The sequence below is a fragment of the Castor canadensis genome, chromosome 11, assembly GCF_047511655.1.
Source record: "Castor canadensis chromosome 11, mCasCan1.hap1v2, whole genome shotgun sequence".
Taxonomy (NCBI): Eukaryota; Metazoa; Chordata; class Mammalia; order Rodentia; family Castoridae; genus Castor; species Castor canadensis.
The window spans coordinates 63754514-63780748 of record NC_133396.1 but is presented as its reverse complement, the minus strand read 5'-3'; the positions used below and the strand labels follow the sequence as shown (position 1 = coordinate 63780748).

Here is a 26235-nt window from a genome sequence, read left to right as displayed (position 1 = left end):
AAAGAAAAGAAAAAAGAATTAACCCAGTAGTTGAGTGTTTACCTAGTATATAAGACCATGGATTCAAGATCCAGCACCACAAACAAACAAACAGCCCTACAAATCAGAAATGAAAAATCCAGTAAGTCTATGGGGCTTCAGGTAGAAATAATTAAGAGCCTAGTCTTTTTTAAGAACTTCATTCCAGTCAATTAAGGAGTATTTCCTGGATGGCAACACAGCTCACTAGCAGAGCACTTGTTTTTTAAAAAAAAAAAAGATCTTTCCTTTTAAAAGATGGAATCTATGATGTTGTTACTAGAAAAGAAACAAAGAAGAGTTTCTCAAACACTTCAATAAGAAAAACTATAAGCTTGGCTGGTAAAAGAAAATAATTATAGGGAACCATCATTTTTAACTACCTTGTGGGACAAAAGCCTTCTACCAACCTAAAGTAAAAATAAATGTATAAGTCTCAACATAAAAAAATTAGAACTTACATATCAATCACTCAGTTGATCACTGAAATGCACATAAAGTATTATTTTAATTCTTCAACACAATGCATGCTATGGAACAAACGTATTTTTTTTCCTATCTTACCAAAGATAATTGCTTTAGAAATTGATTTCCCAATTTCAATTACCTCATCTCAAGAACTCTATGAAGACTCCAGTCTCCACCTATAACTAAATTATGGATGATAATACAGCTATTCAACCAAATGGGCTTCTAACAGGCTGTGTGGCTCCAGAATCCACCTCAACACTACTACCCATTAGTTCCAGGAATCCATTCGCAGTTACAGGAAGAGAACATGACCTCAGGCAGGTAAGCAAACTCCTACTTGCCTTCCAATGCTGTCACCATGATAAAAATCTTTGCCTCAAGAAGCTTACATTGTAGGGAACAAAGGCTTGCTAATAATCTTGATCAGAGAGAAATAAATCTGGCACGAAAGTGAATAAGGAAGGGCTGGGGGCGTGGCTGAAGCAAGTGGTAAGTGCTTGTCTAGCAAACACAAGGTCCTGAATTCAAACCATAATACTACCAAAAGGGAAAAAAAGAAAGTGAATGAGGAGAAGCTGTAATGTGACCCCAGGGAAAAAGCAAAAGGACTCACTTCCCCTGTGCCCAGAAGCTCACCTGTACTGCTCCTGTTCATAGAGGTCTGCCACTATTGTCAGCAAGCGGCTGATGAAGGACTCACTGTTGTTCTCTTTATTTGCCTGCGCAGCCAAAAGAGTACATCTTTTTTCTGTCTCTGCCAGTTTCTTCTGCAACTTGACATACTCTTGTCGGAGAAGCATCAAATGCTTCTCCAACTTGGCCACTTCTTCTGCAAGGGAAACAAACAATCAAGTTTACCTCTGCAATTGTAAAGCAGACAGCATTTATTACTCCCTCATTCCACAGATGGAAAGGCTTTGAAAATGACTAGCCACATGATATTTCTATTATTTCTTGGTTTTAATAACACAGATCAAAAATGGCTTTGTCTCTGGGTGCTGGTCACTGGACCAAGGAGACCATAAAGATGCTGACAAGTACCTAACTTGCAAATCCTTTACTGTAAAACCAGGAGTCTCAAAAAAAGGATATTAAAATCACATAGAAGACATTTTCAAAAAACTAATGTCAATAAGTAACTTTTACTTATTGCTCTTCTAAAAGCTCTTCTAAAAGCTTTACATGAGTTCTTCCATATAATCTTCATGACAACTCTATGAGGTAGATACTGTTACCAGCCACACTTTACAGATAAGGATACTGGAGCACACAGAGATTACAAATTTGCCCAAATCTTAAAGCTTTTTGAGAGGTGGGGCTGGTATATGAGCATAGGTATCTTTATTCCAGGGACTACGGTCTTATTAACCACTCCCCTACACTACCTGATACCCATCCTCCTTTAGGTGAAATCAGGGCAGTCGCTAATGGTTCCGATGGAGGCAAAGTCATATTCTGCAGATGAGTTGGGGCAAATAAAAAAAAAAAAGTTGTGAGCCACTGTATTTGATTAAGTTCAATAGGTAGGGCCGGGTGTGGTATAATCCCAGAACTATGGAGGCTGAGGGAGGTTTAAGAATTCAAGGCCAGCCTGGGCTATATAACAAGACCCTATCGTAAACAAATAAACCCATCTGAACAAACATTTGGATGCCGACTGGATGCCACTCACTAACTTACCCATACACACACTGGAACTCACTATCATCCTGCCCCTGCCTCTTGAGCAGCTAGGATCAGAGAGGCCTGTGCCACCACACCCATTCAAATGATTTTTATAACAACTAAAATAATTAAATACAAAATTAAAATTCTACCTTAAGAGGGCTAGAAGTAAAAACAGATATATGAGCTATCAATACAGACATTTAATTTAGCTTCCCTGAGGAAGTAAACAGTAATGACACTTCTTTCCCTGGCTCTGGAGTCTCAGAAAGGCACAGGACTGGGGATTCGTGCAACCATTCCAACTATAAATCAAGATCACTATATGTGGAACCACAAGGCTGCTACACTCATCCTCTCTGAGCCTTGGTAACTTTGGCCCCCACTCCCTAACTATACTCCAAATCCTGATGCTGCCTTCAAGCTCATCTTTCATCTAACCTACTTCATTCTCAGCCAAAAAACACTGAGCTACTGCCAGTGATTCTGCTACAGTTTGGATCTAGAGCATCCCCCAAAGGCTTATGTGTTGAAGGCTTAGTTCCCAGATGGCAGTGCTACTGGGAGGTAGCAGAAATGTTAGGAAGTGGGGCCTAGGTGGAGAAAGTAGGTCACTGGGGGCATGTCTTTAAAGGGTAAAGAGTATTTGTTATATTTTGCCCCTACACCTCCCCTCTCTCTCTGCCTCCCTCCACCCCCTAAGGAAGGTGATCAGCTTTGTTCCACCATGTCCTGCCTTACCACAGGCCCACAGCAATGGGGCCAAGCTGAAACTTCTACAACCATTAGCCAAAATGAGTCTTTCCTTCAAGTTGTTTTCTCAGGTAATTTGTCACAGAAACATAGGAGTTCACTATCACAAACTACCACCACACCAACAACTACTCCCACCTACCCCATGCTTCCTCAGCAAAGTACCTCTCCTCCTACCAAAGTTTAAACCCTCCATCAATGCTCCAAATCCTATTCCTTTCCCTCCTCCTCAGGACCTGTGCTTTATCATCAGCCACCCCTTCTCCAGCAACTTCAGTCTCTTTCAAGGGGTGCTTCTTATCAGCAAAATCATCCTTACACCCATCTGAAAACCTCTACCTTCCAATTACCACACACAGTTTCCCCACCAGTTATTCACCTGCCATTTCTTCATTTTGTCTTCACCATCCCTCAACACTTCCTTCCCAATGACCTTCTTGCTGCCAAGTCTAATGGACTCCTGCCAGTGGTTCTCCTCCCTGACCTCTATGACCCAGCATGATACTGCTATCTATGCCTCTTTTCTTCTCTCATTTCAGCAACCACAATGTCACCTGCTCCCTCATGCGGATTCTATCTCTTTCACGTATTTTCTTGCATCCTCCTCACATCTGACCACTGGCACCCCTCAGGATTCTATCCTTAGTCCTCTTCTCAACTGTATGTTCTCCCAAGGCAGGCTCAACCAGGTCTCCAGTCTGCACTGATACCACAATCTAGGTACCAGTGATCCACAGATCCATCTCTCGAGTTCAGATCTATCTTCTTCACTTCATCTGTCCATTGGCCCAGCAGGCAATTCTTCCTAGTGGTCCAAAGGCACCTCAAATTCACTATGATCAAAACTCTAAGCAAATCTACTCTCTTCTTCTGTGGTTCCTATACTATAAATGACATTGTTATTTATCATAGTGTCATAGTGATTAATCTTAATTATCAGCTTGATTGGATTGAGAAATTCTTAGAAGATGAATAAAGTATACCTCTGGGTTTGTCTGTGGCAGGTTTACAGAGGTGATTATATCATGAGGATACTGACTTAGTTTCCTTGATGGATTCATAATATGGCATTATTAGGAGGTCATGAAAGATAGGAGGTGGTCTTAGTTGGTGAAGCAGATCACTGGATACTTCTTGGGGGCTATAACTTGCCCTGGCCTCTTCCTCTATCATCTTTCTCTGCTTCCTGGCTGCTATGATGTGAACTGCTCTGCTCCACCATGCCCTCCCCTCCATGAAGGACTAACACCTTTGAAACCATGAGCCAAAATATTTTCTGTTTCTGTTTCTGTCAGGTATTTTGGTCACAGTGACAAAAAAGTCACTCCGTTGCAACCCAAATGGAGTTATGTGGGAATAAGCATAGATATCTCCCATTCATTCACATGGTTCCAAAAGTCAGCAAAAATTAGTGACTATTCCACTTAATTATCTCAGGGAATCATTCTTATCATCTGAATTCACATCTTTACTATGACTTCAATTGAGGTTCTTAGTCATCACATCCAATTTTCTCCAGGGTGAAGGATTCATGCCTAGCACAGGATCTGACATGTACTCACTCACTAAATATATGATTAAGTTGAACAAATAAAATTCAGTTTTATAAAAGAGGATTCCTTTCTTCAATTTTGTCCCTCTCCCATATGCTACCCAAAGTTGATCTTTTTTTTTTTTTTCCTGGAGTGGGGACACATGTTCTCGCTATACAGACCAGCCTGGTCTTGAGTTTGGAAGTACAAATGATATATATTTTTTCCAGTATTGAGGTTTGAACTCAGGGCTTTGAGCTTGCTAGGCAGGTACATTATCACTTGAGCCTTGCCTCCATTGACTGATTCTTTATAAACATGGAAACAAGGAAAACCTGGTTCAAAAACATAATGTTCAAATAAACTAAGTAGAACCTCATTTTGAAGTGATCAGGCAATCATTAATAATTTCAAAGAAATACATAATACTAGGGCTGAGGATGTGGCGTAAATGGTAGTACCTACCTAGCAAGTGTGAGGCCTTGATTTCAAACCCCAGTACAGCCCCACTCTCAAAAAGGGTGAATTGAATACCCTCATATTCAAATAATGAAACAGGCTATGAAACTAAACAGTCTATAATTCCAATTTTAATTGTAAATAGTCACATATAAGAAGAGTAAAAAAACACATTAAGTATCATAGAATGTCAGCTGGTCTAGTGTAGAAGGGGGGATTTTTCTCTTTTGCACTTTGTGTATATTTCAGGTATTCTATAAAAATTATGTCCTGCCTTCCTAATTAGAAGAAATCTTTTAAGAGAAATTTGCTTAAGTACTAATGTTCTATCTTTTCTTTGTGTATACAATAGGGAACATTTTTCTCTGGATTCAAAAACTAGATGTCAAGTCTCAGGTGTAAATTAATACTCCTAGGAAAATAAATTTGAAAAGCACTTTCAAGATGAAAATCTGCTTTTAGCTGCTGAAGTGATCACTGTATTAAAGAGTTACATGTAAGAATTCTTGTGAGGCTGGTGGAGTGGCTCAAGTGGTAGAGTACCTGCCTAGCAAGTGTGAGGCACTCAGTTCAAATGCCAGTGCTGCCAAAAAAGAAAATATATAAGAATTCCTGTAACAAAATTTTTCAAGTTCTGCAATTATTTGGCCTACTAATATTTAAACCAAACGATGTTTTCAAAATGGTAGCTAAAGGACAATGATACTTACAATGATTTTTTTTTTTTAATTCTTAGAAAGTTGCACTTAAATTACACTAAACCCCTGGGCAAACCCAGCTCAGTGCTTTTAAAATAGTGTGATAAATTTATAGGCCACTGATTTTGAAGAGTTCTTTACAGTGACTCAGACTAAAGAGCCAAGGAAGTACAACTGCTTGCCTGTAAGATGTAAACACTGACAACAGAGCAGTTAATTCACATTATAGTACCAAATTTATATTCTTTATTCTTTTTTCTGAGAGAAAGAAATGGAGTGTAGTAATTAGAAACATAAAAGGACATATAATTAAGACCAACAAATTCCTTTCAAAGCCTTCTAGCAAAATGAATCCCTTGTAGCAAAGTGAACCTATGATGGCAGAAGTTTTCTGTGGCTGGGCCCCAATGGCTCATGCCTGTAACCCTAGCTACTTCGGAGGCAAAGATCAGGAGGATCTCTGGGCAAATAGTTCAAGAGATGCTATCTCGAAAAACCTCTCACAAAAACAGGGCTAGCGGAGTGGCTCAAGGTGAAGGTCCTGAGTTTAAAAAAAAAAAAAAAAAGTTATCTGTGGAGGAAGTAGAAACTTTACAAAACTGGGAAGATTCAGAAAGTTGCCTGCTGAGATGTGGGTAACATTCTTTTCTTATTTTTCTTAGTTGTGGTAATACATGTTTTATTTTGAAATTCACTGAGCTCTATGCTTTGGATTTGTGCTTTTCTGTATGCATGTTATGCTTTAATTAACATTTTTCTTAAAGTCAATGTACGCATTTACTTGGTTGCGGAATCAAATTGATAAGGACCCAAATCCTTTAATAACTGGCTATGGGAACATGGGCAAGTCTCTCTAAGTTTCAGTTCCTTATCCATAATGCTGTTCTCAAGAATTAAATGACAACTGCCGTGACTGGCACATATACTCAAAATTGTCAGCTCTTCCTCTACCCTTCCCACATTCCAGTTATAGAACTACTGGATAAACAGGGTAAACTATTATAGCAGTTTCCACATTTGTAAGTCATGAAAAGTAGAATGGGACTGACTCATTTGTTTTAATGACCTAGAAACTAAGATTGATTAAAGTCATGGAGAATCAAAAGGGCATTATCAGAACCACGAGGCAATTAACAAAAGTAAAAACATGGAAAGTACTGCTAAATAGTGAATGTGCTACTTTAAATACCATTACCTCAAATAACAAGTCTGAACTGATAACTCCCAAACCAAAAGGTGTAAAAGCCCAATATGCTTTAAAAATCATCACTTCTGGGCTAGTAGTATAATTCAGTGGTACTGAGCTTGCCAAACATACACAAGGCCCTGGGCTGAATCCCAGCACTGACATCTCCTTCTCCCCTCAACACCCCCCCCCAAAAAAAACCCCACAGTCATGCACTTGGTTCTCTCAAAGAGGCAACTCCTACTCCACCACAGTAAAAAGTCAAATAAGGTCTGTAATTGATCAATCTAGAAATGGCAATGTAAAATTAATCACAGGTAAGCAGGGAGAAATAAGCAAGAGTAAGTAACAGTCCGAGGAACAGGGCTGAGGGAGGGCAAAACTTATTTTGGGTAATAAGCCCTATAGTATTTGAATTTTAAATCTCTGTGCACTTATAAAGCAAATATGTTACACAAATTTTAAAGATTGTGGTATATAATTCTGAGGAAAAATTTTCTAATACTCAAGTAAAAAGGTCCTTTTTTTCTTTAAATCAAAACCACCAATAATCTTTATTACAATCTCTAAAAGTCAAATTTAAACCACTGTTGACCACCCATATATACTCTTGTGGCAAGAAATAGTTAATCAGACATAACATGATGCCAGTATTTTTCCAAGTAACAAAATTACACAAGGTATTTCAAGAAAAATTTTAAAACACATATTTCCCTATGTCAATATGTTTTAAACTATGATAGTACCACAATGCATCTTCTGCTATAAAGTAAAATTTTAAATTATTCAGTAACAAATGTCAAGTAAAATTGTAATGATGAGCTGGCAGAGGCTTGAGCAATAAGAGCACCTGCCTAGCAGGCTTTGATGGTAGATAATGCATCTTTGTATAAATTTAACTGGAAATATAGGCAAAAATGCTCAAGAATGACCAGGTAACAAATATATATTGAGCATTACTTATGAAAAACAAGGTTCTAAATTCTGTAAGGAATATTAAGCCTGAAATATGTGGTCTCTGGATGCAGAAAAATGGAGCTCACTCTGCTCTGTACAGAACAAGATTTTACAGACCCATCAGGTTTTTCATGTGTTAGTCCCAAAGACGGGATTTTCAAAACAATTATAACTCACCCCATCCCCTTATCCATCTTAGTTACTCACTAATGTATGCTCACTATAGAATCTACCTGCCTCAGATCAGCCAACCTGGTTTACCTCTCTTTTCCTAAGTTCTGTATCCAGGATACACTCAGTGTGGTAAAATCAGTAAAAAGGTCACCCACTGCTTGTGACCAGGTTGAGTCCCTAGGGAATGCAACAATATTCTCTCCCTTTGTTGAACTTTATATTTTGCAACTTAATTGTGTTTACTGTGGGTTTTTTTTTTTTTTTTGAGACAAGTTCTTGCTATGTAGCCCAGGCTGACCTCAAATTCAAACTCCTCCAGCCTCTGCCTCCTGAGTGCTGGGATTACAGACATGTACTACAATGCCTGTAATCCATATTTTATTATGTTTCCTTTAACTTGATTTTCTAGAAAGACTGCTTCATTCTACTGAGTGACACTAACTTAAGGACAAGTTTTCCTAGGAGAACAGGGTTTTTCCATATTACAAAACTTTAGGAGGGGAAGGTGCCTAAAGACCATCTTCTTTAGACAATGAATATATTGAAATACATTGAATCTGTGTATGAAGACAGTATAATGAAATGCACTGAAAGCTGTTGAATAATAGGGGAGGGATAGAGAAAGTAATAGAGGGAGTTAATCTGATTAAAGTACAGTATTACAAGTGTGAAATACGAAGGTGAAACCCTGTTGAACAATCAATGTACACTTAGGAGAATAAAAGACAGGAAGGTAAAATAGGTCCTGTTGGAAGTGGGTGCCAGTGGGTGGGGGAGGGTAAATTGAGGATGAAGGAGGGCTAATCTGACTGATGAACAATAAAACCTGCTGAAACTATCTAAGAGGGGAAAGGGATGAGAAAGAAGGATGAAGTGGATCAACCTAATTAAGATACATTGTATGCACATAGTAAATGTCACAAAGAAAACCCCCTGTACAACTAATAAATGCTAATAAATACGTACTTCTTAAAACCATCTTGTTAGTTTGTTTATTGTCAGTGCTGGGGACTGAAGAACCTCTTTTAGTCCAACTCCCAGACAATAAATCTGAGGAGCAGAAAAGGGACAAGCTCATAACCAGCAACCTACTGGTGTCTCTGAGATCATTCCCAGGCTGGAAGAATCACTTAGGAAGTTTGAACTATCTAGGCAGAGAACACAGATTCGGTAGATCTGGTGTGGAATTGGGAAAAATGCATTTTAAAAACAGGTTATGTGAGCTTCATGACGGAGTAAAAATTCAGCCCCCAGCAGATACCTCCCCAAATCACAAAAACTGCTCTAGGAATATTACTGTTTAGATATAACATCAACTGCCTATCATTTATTGTTGTTGTTTTTTACTGATTTGTTCAAAGATTTTCATCTCTTAAAAAAGATAAGTACATAACCTAGTCATTCATTGAAAATTAAGCACCTATAAAGTGCCAGTGTCAAGGTAAAGCACTTCTTTTTACAAAGTCATAAGGAAATGGAGAAACTGGCAATTAAATCAAGAAAGTCAATTCAATAAAACCTGAAAACTCATAGGGTTACAAATGGAGCATAAGCCAATACCACCTGGCTTAAGATAATGCAAAGAAAACATCCAGAAAGTGGTATTTTATTTCAAAAGATTTTAAGTTTAAATAAACACAAATAAAATGTTTATAGCATAGCAGGCCCAAAAAGATGCAAGAAAAACCCTTCAGTCTTTTATTTTCTTGGTCAGATCCTCTTTTTAAACTAGTATTAGTCAACAGATTTGAAAAGTACACATCGTATATAAACACTACATTTCTTTACGATAAATACAAATGATTGTAAGCCCAAGTCCAGCCTAGTCCTCTAAGAATTCACTGACAGGAAGTCTGCCACTCACCTGCCTCTGCGTAAGTCAACTGAAAAGAATGGCCACAGGATAACTCATCCTTCGAGTTCAACTAATGGTTGTAGAAATACACATCACCTGAGAAACACCTTACAAGTTTCTGCAATAGTGGTAATATGTACTTCAGATTGGAAAACATTCTTCTGCAAAGCAAACTGAACCTTCTAACCATGGTTTCAATCACACCATCTTCTAGCCCCTACTTACTTTGCTCCTCAAGAACCCTAACTTAACATGACTGTGGCATCAGTAAATAATTTCTCTGCATTTTCATTTTTTTTAAACTATCAATTTGCAAGTATTTACAAAGTGCCTATTATGTGCCAGCATTATAGGAGATGAGTTGCCTCTTTAATAGTTAAAAAGGCAGTCTAATTTGCATCTCTTTCAAAGGGGTAATATCGCACCAAAACAGTATAAAATGTAGAATCATAGCAGTATTTACAAGGAACTCATAAACAGGAGGGACAAGAGCAAATTAATATTTGCAAAGAATCTGGATACTGATTTAAAGTTTAAATAAACACAAATAAAATGTTTGTAGCATAGTAGGCACAAAAAGATGCAATAAAAAAGCGTTGCAAAAATTCAAACAGGTCAGTGGAAGACCTTAAGGTGAGCTAGAACCAATGGGAGTACAGGAGAGGGGGAATTATGAGGATGTTTGCCTTCAAGAATAATGTTACTGGTGGGCGCTGGTGGCTCATACCTGTAACCCTAACTACTCAGGAGGCAGACATTAGAATAGAGGTTTGAAGTCAGCCCCAGGCAAATAGTTTGAGAGACCCTGGGGGTGGAGGGTTGGGAGGAAGACCTCATCACAAAGAAGGGTTGACTGAGTGGCTCAAGCAGTAACAGCGCATGCCTGGCAAGCATGAGGCCTTGAGTTCAAACCCCAGTGCCACCAAAAAAAAAAAAAAAAACAAGTCATTGATTCCTCTATCTAACCCTTCAAATGGGAGAGATCCTAAAAATTCTGTCAGCTCATCTTCCTCTCTGTTCTCTCAAGGAAATCTTATCATTTTCTTGCATATCAGTTATGTACATATAATTTCAAAATCTGCACCAATAACTCTAGTCTCTCTACAGAATTCCTGTCACAAACTCACAGTTGCTGTCTAGACATTAACACACAACACAAACTACAAGTTATGAGTGGAAAAGCAGGAAGATAAAAACAGGGCTTTAAGGGCTAGGGGTGTGGCTCAAGTGGTAGAGTGTTTGCCTAGCACATTCAAGTTCCTGGGTTCAATCTCCAGTACCTCAAACAAACAACAGTAAAACCCAACCATTAGGAAGATTTGGATTCTTACTACAAAATTACACAGACTCCCAGGCCCAGTACCATTTGTCCAGGAAGCCCAAAGGATCACAAATGTACTCATGCAGTTTAGAAGCACATGTTTATAAGCACCTGTCAGTAGAAATGCAATTGCCATACCATTTCATAGTGTAACAGTGTGAGTGCCTGGGGCTCAATGTTATCACTCTGTGCAAAATACTATTTTGCTTGCAAACAACAATGCAAATGTGTCCTTAAGGTGTCACCAAGCTATGTAGTTCCTACAAGAAAAAGTACAAAATTACCATACTCAGCAATAATGAAGAAACAATCTACAGAACAGCACAGGACAACCACTGCAAGTTCTGGAACTAGCCTGATAGGGATGGAATCCTAAGTTATGACACCCTGGGCAGGTATTTCATTCTCATCTATAAGGATGCTGAAAACATTAAAAGTGCTTTCACATATAACAACCTCAGAACCGTACCTGCCTTGTAGTAATTGGTCAACAATTACAATTCTTAGAAAAGCAATACAAGCCAGTTCTTAAGAGCATCTATGATGGAACCTCACTGACTAGGTTTAATCCTAGCTTACCCATTTTATATCTGTGACTCTGAGCAAATAACCCCTCTCTGCGCTTTGGTTTTCTCTTATGGAAAGTGTGAATAATAATAGTAGCTCAGTTGGGCTAGTAGAGTGGCTCAAATGGTAGAGTGCCTGCCTACTTAGTAAGCATGAGGCCCTGAGTTCCAACTCCAGTACCACCAAATAGTAAATAAATGATAACTATCTCTGAGTGAAGAATAATTGTTAGGCACATCACAGCCAGAATGGTAGCTCATGCCTGTAGTTCCAGCTACTTAGGAGGTTTATGGTGGGAGGATCACAGGAGCCTAGAATGACTGGTTTAACACAGTTTACTACTACTAAATAGGTAGTGAGTTTTCAACTGAGGTAGAATGCCTGCTTTACAAGCATGAAGCCCTGAGTTCAAACCCCAGTCCTACCTCCTTCCACCCCCCAAAAAATGAGTGTATCAACGAGCTGTAGCCATGGCTCAAGTGGTAAAGTGTCTGTCTAGCAGGCACAAAGACTTGAGTTCAAACCCCAGCACAGCCAAAAAAAAAATCAGTATATCAAAATGATGTCTAGAGATGGGTGTGGTAGTTCATGTCTGTAACCCCAACACTAAGGAGGCAGAGGCAGGAAGATGACCAACTTCAAGGCCAGCCTGGGTTTTTTATATATGTATATGTGTATATATGTATACACACACACACACACATATACATATGTACATATACATATATACACATGTGTACATGTATACATATATACACATGTAGACATGTGTACATATACACATATATACATATATATATATATATATATAGCAAGTTTAGAGCCAGCTTGAGCTACATAGTGAGACCCTGTCTCAAACTAGAACAAAAAGCCTAAGCCAAATGAAAAGAAAGCAGTTAATCAGTCCCCAAACCCCTAGTATCCTTCCTCCCACTTCCCATCAGCAGACTCCATGCCACTAACATAGACATGGCATCTTCAAGGCATGCTCCTCTAACAGGCTCACCATCTCACCCATCCATACCAGCTCCCAACTTCCCACCCTAGACTAACTTCTCTTCACTACACTTAACGTTGCCCTGTCTATCTTGCTTCTTCCCTTCTCTACCAATTTCCCAAGAGTCCTCTTTCCCAAAAGAGGCTGTTTCCTTCATTGCCTCCCTAATATGAAACATGGCTTAATCTAATGATAAAATCACCCATGCCTTTTCCAATTTACTCTTCAAGTTCTTTAATCTCTCTGCAAAGTCTGCCTCTCTATTAGCTTATTCTTCTTGTAACACGCTCACTGAAGCCATATGCAGACTATATACTGTTATGATTCCAAATGAAACTAAAGAGTGGACAAACTCTAGTGGCAAAAAGCAGTACTATGGTTGCCAGAGGCCAGAGGAATAGCCTATGTAAAGCCAAGGAAGTTCAAGGGAACTTTTCAAGGTGAGATATCTTCCATCAAGACTGTGGTGGTCCTCTTACACTGCTGGTGGGAATGTAAACTAATACAACTACTCTGGAAAAAAATTTGGAGACTACTTAAAAATCTAAACATTGTTCTACCACATGATCCAGCAATACCACTCTTGGGGATATACCCAAAAGACTGTGACACTGGTTACTCCAGAGGCACCTGCACACCCATGTTTATTGCAGCACTATTCACAATAGCCAAGTTATGGAAACAGCCAAGATGCCTCACCACTGATGAATGGATTAAGAAAATGTGGTATTTATAACACAATGGAATTTTATGCAGCCATGAAGGAGACCGAAATGTTATCATTCACAGGTAAATGAATGGAACTGGAGAACATCATTCCGAATGAGGTTAGCCTGGTCCAAAATACACAACAAGGGGATTGGACTTTGATCACATGATAAAGCGAGAGCACACAAGGGAGGTATGAGGATAGGTAAGACACCCAAAAAACTAGCTAGCATTTGTTGCCCTCAACGCAGAGAAACTAAAGCAGACACTTTAAAGCAACTGAGGCCAATAGGAGAAGGGGACCAGGAACTAGAGGAAAGGTTAGTTCGAGAAGAATTAACTTAGAAGGTAACACACATGTACAGGAAAGCAATGCGAGTCAACTCCCTTATCCTTATCCTTATCCTTATCTCAACCAGCAAAAACCCTTGGTCCTTCCTATTATTGCTTATACTCTCTCTGCAACAAAATTAGAGACAAGGGCAGAACAGTTTCTGCCGGGTAGCAAGGGATAAAGGGGGGGGGGTAAGGGAGGTGGTGGGGGGGAGGGGGGAGAAATGACCCAAACATTGTATGCACATATGAATAAAATAAAAATTAAAAAAAAAAAAAAGACCGTGGTGGTGGTTACATGACTATAAGTATTTGTCAACTAAGAAACCTCAATAGAGAGACTCCTTCCTCTGGGATGGATGTTGACATTTTTTCTTTCTTGCTGATCTGAACACTGAAATACCAACATCTCCTTGACACCTTATCACACATCATTCACATACATGCAACCATCTCATCCTTCTCCCTATTCTATTCTACACATATCATCAATCGTCCTAAAATACAGATGAACTACTGGCATAACTTCAGTTGCTCCCCACTGTCTACAAATGTACATGGCATTTTGGTTCCCTAGAGAAGTTTTCCAGGGTTGATGGAGTGGCTCAAGTGGTAGAGCACCTGCCTAACAAGTGAGGCCCTGAGTTCAAACCCTAGTGCTGCCAAACAAACAAACAAAAATTTTAAAAAAGCAGTTTTCTAAGTACAGGGACTGTCTTATTCATCTTGTCAGCAGTATCATGAACTATGTGGCAGAGTACCTGAGCACTCAGAAACTTCGAAGAGAGTCTTTAGAAATTTTTTTGACTTGATAGGTAAAGTTACATAACACTGCCTAATGTGGTAGGCTGAAAAATGCCCCACGCCCATAAGAGAGCTGCGCCATAATCCTTAGAACCTGGAATGTCACCTTATATGACCACTTCCCCCCTCAAAAAAAAAGAAAAGGGTCTCTGCAGATGTAAGATGGGCTGGGGCTGCAGCTCAGAGGCACAGTACATGCTCAGCATGCATAAAGTCCTGGGCATTGAGATGGGAGATTATCCTGGATTATCTACCTAGGTTCTAAATGCAATTACATGTATCCTTTTAAAAGGAAAGAGAGGGAGAGGAACAGTGTACACATACAAAAGGCCATGGGAAGACAGAACAGGGATTTGAAGTGAGGCCCTGAATGAAGACTGGAGTGATGGGGCAGCAAACAACAGAATGCCACTAAGAGCAAGAAAAGTCAAGACACAGACTATCTCTAAGAGTCTCCCATGGTGACTATGGTCCCTTGGAGGTGGGGACTGGTTGGAGTAAGTACGTTGTGGGGAGATATATGTTGTCCCTGTCCCCTCCCTCTCCATCAGTCTTCTTTGCTTCCTGGCTGTCATGAGATGTTCTGACACTGGAGCTGATCTCAGACAATAATGAGATGGGCTCTGATTTAAGACCCTGTATTAGTCAAATTTTGTTGTGGTGACAAAAATCTGATAAGAACAATTTAAAAGGAAGAAGGATATATATTTGACTCATGGTTTCAGAGGTGAACGTCCATGGTCAGCTAGCTCCATTATTTCTGGGCCTGTGGTAAGGGCAGATATCCTGGCAGAAAAGGCATGGTGGAGCAGAGCTGCTCAGCTCATTTCTTGTCGGCATGAGAATAGAAAAGCACCTCATTAGTGATGAATTACTACTGCTGCTACTACTACTACTATTATTCCTACTTTTCTAAACCTGTGAGTGCAGATGGAATTTTTCTTTCATTGTGATAACTGAGTATTCATTAATCAGGGATGGTAAATATAGAAAATTTGTTCAACAGAGAAAAAGAAAATAAGTAATATATTTACTGTTAAGAATACAAGTTCACATCATTCCCTAGTGAAAAAAAGAAAGCAGAAAAAAAAAAAAAAGAAGGCAACAATACTGTCTAGAGAACAGGCCAAAAGATTAGGTGAGGTCATAGCCTTCTTTGTGCCCTTCTCTTTCATCAGAAAAAGTTCAGAAAATATTGAGTATATGATGGTACTAAGAGATATTTCATATTTTGGCTTTCCACCCTTTAAAAAACTAGCAATTAAGGCAAGGCATGGTGGCACATGCCTGTAATTCCAGCTACTCGGCAGGCAGTGAAAGAAAGATCTCAATCTGACACCAACCTGGGCAAAGTTAGCTGGAGACCCTATCTGAAAAACAAACTCAAAACAAAACAAAAAGGACTCAGGGGAGCAGACATGGATCAAGTGGTAGAGCACTTGCCTAGCAAGCATGATGCCCTGAATTCAATCCCTAGTACTGCAAAAAATAACCATTATAACTTGTATACTTTCACAAAGCTCAAAAGCCATTATTTAACCAAATTTTGCTTTAAAAAATTCTTTTACTCCAGTCATAGATGAGAGTTACTACAGGACTTCTTAGGTAGAAGAGATGGCATTATATACATAAACTCTGTTGCTTTAAAAATTGATTCAAGGGCTACAGGTGTGACTCATGATAGAACACTTGCCTACTAAGCGTGAGGCCAGGAGTTCAAACCCCAGTATCATCAAAAAAATTAAAAATTCCATAAGACCCTGTTCTCACTTAATGTTTTATAGCAGATGTTCATCTTCATTAAAGCTGAACGTTGCATAATTCTGGGCTTTTCAGAGCTCCCCAGTGATTTTAATGGGCAGCGTTCTCCAGGCTGAGAACCAATACTCTGAACTACTGGAATGATGGTGGAGTGCAAAGAACAGGTGTGAGAGCTCCAGAGGTACTACTGGATTTGGTACTGACTGCAGAGCTGCTGGGAAGGCGGGGATGACTTCTTGGTTACTAATTACAGTCTAGATCATCAATGCATAAGAGCAAACTCAGTAACTATAAAGCACAAGATGCATGCTTACTGGAGAAACTATGCCTTCCTCACTGTCTTCTGGAAGTTCCATTAAGGTTGGGACTGTGTCTTGCTCATTTTATCATCCCTAGCATGTAATATAAAATACATTTTTCTTGAATGTAATTCAACTCTGCTTTGTCTGCTGTTGAGTTAAAGACACTGGCATAACTTAAAACCAAAACCTCACCCTGTGTAACACTGATAAGGCTAGTATCATAAAAGATACTCATTGAATATCAGCTAACTAGGCTGGCAATGGTGGCCCAAGCCTGCAAGCTAGCTACTTGGGAGGCAGAGGTGGAGATCAGAAGGATCACAGTTGCTATCCAGAGCAAAAGGACCCCATCTCAACCAATGACTCGGCGTAGCAGTATATGCCTGTCATCCCAGCTACATGAGGAAACAAATAAGAGGATCATGGTCCAGACCATCCCGGGCATAAAGTGAGACCCTATCTCCAAAATAACAAAAGCAAAAATGATAAGGGGCATGGCTCAAGTGGTAGAACACCTACCTAGCAAATGTGAGGCCCTGAGTTCAACTTCCAGTACCGCCAAAAAAAAAAAAAAAAAAAAAAGAAAAGTTACTTACTGCCAGATGGGTAGCACACACCAGTAATCCTAGCACTCAGGGGACTGAGGCAGGAGGATCACAAGTTCAAGGCCAGCCTAGCTACACAGTGACACCCTGTCTCAAAAAACAATGAACTAACTAGTTCATTTCTACTCAAATTCCTGTTAGTCTAGAAACATTTTCAACTCCCTGTAAGACGTAACTATCCAGGGGTATACTGAAAAGAGTAAAGTATGTACAAAACTGAGGTCAAGGCATTTGTTCCCAAATCTGTTCCTCCTTTCTCTGTTAGCAGTCCAGCTATTATCTAAGTCACCCAGACCTCCAATTCTCAAGACCTCTTTATAGCTCTCTATTGCCAACATTCAAGTAGGTTTCAAATGGCCTGTCTTTTATGCCTTCTATAATCTCTCACGAGTTCTCACCAGCCTCAATGTCCCTTACCAAATGACTCATCAGTTGCAATAGCTTCCTCTGTAGATTCCCTCCCTCCCGTATCCAATCCTCTACACCACAACCATTTCAACATACCTCAGACAATGCTAGTGATCACTCCCTTGACTGATACCTTTCAGCAGTGTCACCCCTGGCCCACAGAATAAAACCCCAATGTTTAACCAATGTCCTTCATAATCTGGTCCTTAACAGTTTCCCAACCTCGCATCCCAGTATTCCTCTGAAAATACTGATCTTTCCCCATTCTCATGCCATGTTCAAAAGAAGGTAATTTTCAAAGCCCAGCTTAAACACTATCTCCTGAAGCAAAGACCACCCCAAACATTTCTTCCTAAAAAATTTCTTCCTATTCTAATTTTCAAAGTAACTCCTTTTCATATTTTACCTTACGATACAGTTTCTCATACAGATGTATTTTAAATCTCCTAGACTTCTAAGTTCCTAAGAGTAGGATTTAGATCTAGTCGTTCTTTTTGAATTACTGACTACTGCCTCCACTCCCACTCCACACTTACCTGGTTTTCCTCTCTACGGTGCCTTACTAGGTGAAGTTCAACAAATACTGTAGTAGGTTCCACTCAGATTCAACAAGAGTCTGGAGACATCAATTTCTCATTTTGCTTGACATGACTGTAAATCATAATGTCTCACATCACCTACAGTACATTGCCTTTCCAGTGACGAGACTGCATATCTCAATATGCTCAGTGGCTCTACTCTGACACATCCACAGCCATGGTAGTAAATGGTTAATCTTTGCTTCTGTGTGAAAAAACTCCCAAGGAAGTCAGGCAGGTTCACCACCTGTAGTCCCAATTAGTCATAAGGTGTAGGTGGGAAGATTACTTGAACCCAGAACTCAAGACCAGCCTGGGCAACAGGTTCAAAAAAAGAAAAAATCATTTTTTTTCCAAGGAGAAAGCTAGCAGCTACAGCTGTTGACACCGTGAACGAAATAGTACAGAAAGGAAAAGAATGGTATAAAAAGAATAATACTTAAGAGGTGTCCAGACTATATAATTATTAATGGCTAGGAACACTTGTTGAATGAGTGAAACTATAAATAGATAAATTTCAAAACTAAAGAACAGCAAACTTTCTTATCTGCCCATTTCTACCACTTATGCTGATTATGGTGCCATTCCACAGCATTTTCTGCAATGATGCTTTCTATTATTCTGTGCTGTCCAGTAAGGCAGTCACTAGTCACATAGCTGTTGAGTATTTGGAATGCTGTACCGTACCGAGGAACAAAATATTTAACTTTATTTCATTTTAAATTCAAGTGGCTAGTGGCAACTGTATTGGCCAGTGAATTGTCAGAATAAAGAAGGTCTTTATCTTGATAACCGAATTGTTGTCAAAAAGTATTTTCTTGGGGCTGGGCGTCAGTGGCTCATGCCTGTAATCCTAGCTATTCAGGAGGCAGAGATCAGGAGGATTGAGGTTCAAATAGTTCAGGAGACCCTACCTTGAAAAATCCTTCACAAAAAAGGGCTGGTGGAGTGGCTTGAAGTGTAGGCCCAGAGTTCAAACCCCAGTACCACAAAAAAAGAAAAAAAAAAAAAAAAGTATTTTCCTAGGAGAGTGGCTCAATTCAGGGAGAGCAACTGCCTAGCAAACGCCAGGTCCTGAGTTAAAAACCAATTATGGAAGGAAAACTAGAGGGAGGAAGTGAGGAAGAGAGGAAAGGAAGAAGGGAGGAAGGAAGGAAAAACAGAAGGAAGGAAGGAAAAAAGGTAGGCAGGTAGGTATTTTCCAGGCCAAATTCCATTAAAAGTTCATGATCAGCTTTCTATTTAACAAACCATTTACTTTTTTTTTTTTCCAATTTTCACTCCCCCCCCTTTTCTTTCAATTTCCATTTTTATTTTTACAGAGGAAGGGAAGCAGAGAGTGGATTAAGAGGAAACTAAGAGAAAGACTGCAGGCCTGAGTCAAATAACAGGCACTGTGGTAACAGTGTTCTGCATGTATTATTTTTGTTTGTTTTTGGCAGTACTGGAGTTTGAACTTAGGGCCCTGGTGCTTGTTAAGCAGGTGCCCTACAACCAGGACCACATTTTCAAACCAACACTATTTCTTTTGATCCTCACAGCTACCTATGGTACAGAGATTATCCTCAGGTTGCAAAACCTAAAAATGAAAGCAATTAAGTGACTTGCTTAGTTCAACTAACATTCAAACCCAAGTCCAACCAAAGTCTGAGCTCTTAAGCATGATACTTTTTGTTGCTGTTGTGCTTGGGATCAAAACCCAACCCAACCCAACCCAAAAGTCAGTTAAGGGAGCCAAGTATGGCACTACAGGCTCGTAATCCCAGCAATAAGGAGGCAGAGGTAGAAGAACTGCAAATTCATGGGCAGCGTAGGCCACATAACAGGACCCTGTCTCAAAAAAACAAGGTCAGCAAGGCACAGTGGCTTATGCCTGTAATCCAAACTACTTAGGATGAAGAGATAGGAAAGACTGCAATTCATGATCAGCCTGCACAGTAAATTCTCGAGACCCCCATCTCAATCAATAAAATTGAGGTGTGACAGTGTGTTCCTGTCATCCCCATCTTACATGGGAAGCACAAGCAGGATTGCAGTCTAGGCCAGCCTGGGCATAAATGCAAGATCCTATTCAAAAAATATCTAAAGCAAAAGGAGCTATAAGCGTGGTTCAGGTGGTAGAGTGCCTGCCTAGCAAGTGCAAGTCTCTGAGTTCAAACCCCAGTACCACTAAAAAGATAAAAAACCCAAGTGCTGGGGATGTAGCTCAATAGCAGAGTGCTTGCCTAGCATGAGAAAGGCCCTGGGTTAGATCCCTAGTATCTTGAAAAAGAGAAAAAGTCAGGGAGCTTCTAGCAGACTGGCAGAGGTACAGTGAATGAGAAGTAGAAAATAAGGTTGCAGTATTAAGCAGGGCAGATCTGTTATGATCTGTAGGTCATTGGAAGGCTTTGAAATATACTTTAAGGTCATGGAGAACAATGGGAGTTGGAATGGAGGAACAGGGGTACTGAGAAGAATAGGAGAGAGAAGAACTGTTTCAAGGTGCACACTACAAACTGTGTAAACACGCTGTGAAGAAACAAAATCAAGGAGAAACAAGTAAAAGCAAGACGGCAATACAGGAGGTTTTTTAAATAGTTCACTTGAGTTATGAAGGAAGCGCAAATTAGCAGGATAGCCTCAGACATACATAGGGTAGAAATCAACTTTAAGACAGGTGTGAGCTAAACACACGTAGTCAAACCAACAGCCATGGACTGATGGAAAGGTTGTTTTCTAAATGAGTCACTAAGACATTACTGTGTAGAAGTTACTCTATACTCTGTCTTCTCATGGTTTTACTTACTGTTACTAGGCACTAATTTCCACATACTCAATCACACAAAACAATCACCAATATTAGAGAAGTTCCCAGAGTGTGCTTACAGATAATGTAATTGTTGCATGGCACAATGAGTATCTCCTAACAGTAGCCAGACTAAAGTGCAAGCAGCATTAAATATCACCTCAAAAAACATTTTCTAGCTAATCTTGCCTTCTTTTGCATAGCAAGCACCTTCATTTTAATGAGCTGTCTGGCCTCAAATGCCTTACTCAATTTTTTCTAGTCAAAGTTTGACATCATTTGTAAAAAGCTTCCGCTGGAACTTAGGCGAAGAAATTGGGATGCAAAAAATGTAAAACTGTGAAGCTAGAGCTTCATGACTGCTTACCTACCCCCTAATCAACCAATTTAATCCTGAATGTTTTTGTGATTAAGGTGTATACACCAGGGGCTACATGTCTCTCAAGGCCACCCTAAAACATAAATCAAGGCAACTGCAGGAAAAAGGATCAGTATAATGACCTCAGCCCACATGAACTTCCCATGGCTGGAACCTGAATCTAAGCACAGTAGGTGCTCAGAAAAACTGAATGAAGAAACAACTTCCACAATTTCAACCTTGGCAATATAGTCCCACTCCACTTTCCTTCCTACTGTAAAAGACTACCCATAATCTCACATGCACCTTTCCACCCCACCTCACTGCTCTTGAGCAACGAGCTCCATTTCGCAGGCTGCCGGCTGTGTAAAATATTCTGTGATTTACCCAAAACCTAGTTTCAGGTGATGCCTTAGCTTTGTTTCTGTTCTTTTGCTTCCTCCTTTGCTCTCAGACAATATTCACCTGAAGATTCCCCCTCCAATAGGTTTAATGTGGTAGAAAAAGCAAAGATGAAAAATGGTTCTAGTCCCAGCGATCTATTAACTTTGACCTCAATTCCTTTATCTATAAAGGGCAAATAACACACCTGCCAGGCTTCCTTCACTAGGTTATTCTGAAACCTAATCCAAATGAGAAAAAGTCTACAAACTGCCATGCGCTGCTCAAACCTAAAATCCAACAAATGATGGGTTCGGTCAAAGCTTAGCTCAAAACAAAAAGGGCAAGTTGTAACCAAGCACACTGTAGTCACTCAACAAACGTTAGGTCAAAAAAGAACATTCTTTTTCTCCAATAACGGGGTACATAGGAGAAGCACACAGTCCACATACAACAGTATCACTATATGGTCCCTTGGCAGGCCATCTCTGGGCTGTCTTTTCTCCCACCTGTACAGTTGTAAGAATTCAACAATGAAGGATCCTAACACTGCCAAGTTAAGGGAAGCAGAACCTGAGAGACCAAACTGCCTTTACCTGCAGTGTCAAAGAGCGCAGAAATACAGGGTGACGGCGAACAGAGAACTAAAGGGGTCGTGGTCTGGCTTTAACACACCTCTTGCAAGCAGTATGACCCTGACCAACTCCCTTACCAAGCAAACCTTGTCCTGTCCCCAGCTATAAACCTGGAGAAGGAATTCGGACCGCCCGCACACCGAGGATGCGGAAGAACCCAGAGCTTATTCGGAGCTTGGGCCAGTTGCTGCCCAGGCTTTTCCCAACCCCTAGCACCGAGAAGAGTCCAAACGCTTCCGCAGGCGAGGGATGCACCATTTCCGGGCGCAGGATGTGCCGTGACAGCAGTTTCTACTTCCCAGGGAGAGGGTCACTTCCCCGCCGCCCCGGCACTACGGATGCTACAAGGGGACTCCCCTACCGCCCCGGCGGCCCCGTGGTTGCATTCAGTCCCTGCACGGGAGTTCCCAACCCCGCTCCGCAGCCAGCCGGGGTCCAGCGGGGTCAGACCGCGGGAGGGGCGTTGCCATAGGAACAGAGCCCAGGACCCCGGCCTTCGGAGTCCAGAAGAGGCTGGAAAGGAAGGCTCGCGAGACACGCTGTGTCCTCATGCGACTACTCCCGTCCACCGCCTCCTAGGGTTACTCCGTCCGGCCAGCAGCACCCCCACAGCCCTACAGCTTCCCGCGCCGCTCCAGAAAAACCCTACCTTCCGCCATGTCGGGCCGGCCCTGCCTGCAGCCTCGCGAGAAGAGCACGCGAAACGGAGTCACCAAGTCTCGCGAGAGCCGTGTGAAGCGCGGCAAAGGGCGGGACAGAGGATGGGAAAACAGGGTGAATGGAAGTGGAGACGGAAGCTGGACTCGGCTGGAGACCAAGGTCTCTTCACTAGGAACATTCGATGCTGGGGATTCGCCAAGCACTGGAGTGCTGCCCGTCATATTCCACGCCTTTGGCAGAACACAGCGAATGTGCGCTACTCTGGAGAAGCTTGCCTATGAGAGGGCGGAGAGAGTTTTGTGGTTCTTCGGGTTGGTTAGTAATGGTAAGAGGCTGGAAGGAGACAGTGGACAGGGAACGGATTATGATGGTTCTAGGTCGCTGGGTAAGTGGGATGCTCCGCATGCGACACAGAACCCGGGAGAAGGATTAAAATTTAGAAGCAGGTTATCTGTTCTAAAACGTTAGGAAGCAAGGTCACACATGCAGATCGATGTGTAGGGGGCAGAAGTGTCAGGGAATGACTTAATATCACTTTAATGCATGAAGTTCTTAGACAAGAAGAGCAGCGAAGAGGGAACGAAATTTGGAAGATGATATTGAGATTGAAAGATTGGGTTTCAAGCGTCTCATGTATGTGAACTAAGCCGTTTTCTAGAATTCTACCTGATTGCAGAAACAGAATTTGAACGATGGCCTTTGTCTAGGCTTTAGGATTTTATTGCCAAAAATAAATAAATGGTTACCAAATGTGGCATGCAGACCTGCTAGGGGTTGATGTACCAGTTATGAAAACTGCAGGGCTCTGTAATAAAGGAAGACAGTGCAGTGCAAACAAGGTTGTGAGAACCCTGTGGTTGAAGTGACAAACTGCTAAGTAACACTAGGAGATGATTAAAATCCAGGACAGGGCCAGAGAAATTAGATGTTAGAATTTAAATACAGGAAAGGAAGACCATAAGCCAGGTGCTAAAAAAATCTGGGATGAATGTGGGGATGAATAGATTATTAGATTAGAGCAAAATAAAGAATAGTATAGTTATAGCATGAGACATTTCAAAAAGATTTTTACCTAGCATGCTTACTTAGCATGTATGCTTGAGCTCCATTCCTAGCATCACCAAAAAAGAAAAAAACAGAGAAAGAAAAAAAGAAGTAGAAAAGCCAGGCATGGTGATTCACACTTGTAATCCCAGCTACTCAGGAAGATCACCAGGTTGGAGGCCAACCTGGGCAAAAAAGTCAACAAGACCCAATCTCAACAGATAAGCCAGATGCTTTAGCACATGGGGGTGGGGGGAGGGTGGCACTCATGGAGGCCATAGGTAGGAGGATATCATCCAAGGCAGGGCCTGGCCAAAAAAAAAAAAAAAAGACTCAAGATCCTATCTGAGAAATTAAAGCAAAACAGATCTGGGGTTGTGGCTCAAGTGGTAGAGCACTTTCCTCACAAAATCATGGAGGCCTTGAGTTCAAACACCAGTACCATCAAAAAAAGCTGGGCACTGGTGCCTCACACTTGTAATCCTAGTTACTCAGGAGGCAGAGATCGGGAGGATTTTGGTTCAAAGCCAGCCTGGGCAAAAAAGATAAAAAAAAACCCATCACAAAAAAGGGCTGGCAGAGTGGCTCAAGGTGAAGGCCGAGTTCAAACCCCAGTGCTGCAAAATAAGTAAAAAAGATTCTTACGCAAAGGCAATCCAAAGAACACATCAGCATTTAAGAACTGCAGGAGAAGTGGTGCCTTTGAGAGGACAGCCAGGAGAGATGTTGAAAGAATGGTCTGAACAGGGTGCTAGAACCAAAGAAATGATTCAAACTTGGGGGAGTTTTAAGTGCTGCCAAGGTTCTAACACTTGTGGGTAGTGAGAAGGAATTTGGAGTTAGATCATGGAAACCTAGGATCAAGAGGGGGCAAATCTGACAGACACCTGGGGATAGAAATGTGGAGAGGGTATTGGAATGTGGAAGAACAGTAAGAGACTACAGGTGTGCAGAAAGCACAGCCAGGGAGGTGCTTGAAAGAGCTGCACTGAGCAAGCAGCACTTGGGCAGAAAAGCAGGCTCAGTGGAAGTGCCGCAGCTCAATGGTGAACAGACACGCCAGCCTCATCTACTTAGGAGTACCCTAAAATGTCTCAGGGTCATAAAAGTTGTTGGGAAGTATTGTCATAGCCGATTTGTTTGGCATCACATGACTTTGCCTCACTTAGCACAGCCTATAAGGGCTGGTATATGTAACAGGTGCTCAAAATGTTTGATGAGGTGTCACCACTGTGAGCTATATTGGGAGTCAAGTTTGGCTCTGCAACTGACTTGCTGTGTTGGGTGCTGGGCAGGCTTTATGTTACAGCATATCAGATTCTCCATCAGTTTCATGAGGAAATTGGCTAGAACCCAGGATTCTTAATGATCTAAACGGGTTATGACTGCCTTTGAATTTAATGAAAACCAGAGACCCTCTCCCTTAGAGCAACACAAGCACAGGAACACGTGTGCCTTTTCAGAGTGTGCTTGGACTACATGACCAGGTCAAACTAGAACTCACCTGATGGTATTTAAACACTCATGGGCTTAACTACCTCTTCATAAAAAACTCCTCCTCTTAGAATATATCTGTGTATATATATATATACCAATGTATATACACATATATATGCCTATTAGACATTTTGAAAAATCTTAGCACTAGAATATGGTTCATTTATAACTCAGTTCAAATGTGCTATCATATAAAGGAGCTTAGTGTAGACAAAGCACATGAAATACAGGACAGGAATAGATGCTGTCAGATTGTGGGGAGGCAGTGCCCTATCATGGCAAAGGAAGAAATCTCTAGATTTCTCAGTATAATGCACTGAGACAAGTACCAGCTTCAACAGGTCCACTCTGTGACCTTGGAAAAAGTCACTCTTCCTGAGCTCTAATTTCCTGATCTGCAAGTAAGGGACAACAGCACCCAAGATGTAAGGCAGGCCATTGAACTGAAAATCACAACTATCTAACTTGTCCTACAACCTTAGCTATTACTTTGGAGGATCCTTCTACGTAAGAATTTGTCTAGATCTTTTACAAAGCATAAGCCTGCCAAAGGAGAGGCTCTATAAGTAGAAATCTGGTTTCTAATGTTATTAGAAGTGAGATGTCATTGTGAACATTCAAGTGCTTTTCTGTTTGTGGTGTGGAGGATGAAGGCAAGTGCTCTTCCACTAAGCATCACCCCCAACCCTGTATTTACTAATTTCTAATGGATACTGCCGA

At 40.9% G+C, this 26235-nt stretch overlaps 1 protein-coding gene across 4 annotated transcripts in view; it reads right to left on the bottom strand.

The window, feature by feature from the left end:
• The window catches only part of Ankfy1 (ankyrin repeat and FYVE domain containing 1), a 79838-nt gene extending 56832 nt beyond the window's left edge, over positions 1-23006 (bottom strand). For all 4 annotated transcript variants that reach the window (XR_002212361.2, XR_002212363.2, XM_020163491.2 and 1 more), the window contains exons 1-2: positions 22964-23006; positions 1126-1318 (exon numbers count right to left, since the gene is read on the bottom strand). Coding sequence is in view for 2 of the 4 variants with exons in the window: in XM_020163491.2 (XP_020019080.2) it covers positions 1126-1318; positions 22964-22973 (203 nt within the window). In the remaining 2 variants the exon portion in view is untranslated. The remainder of the gene's footprint in view (positions 1-1125; positions 1319-22963) is intronic.
• Positions 23007-26235: the final 3229 nt, after the last annotated feature.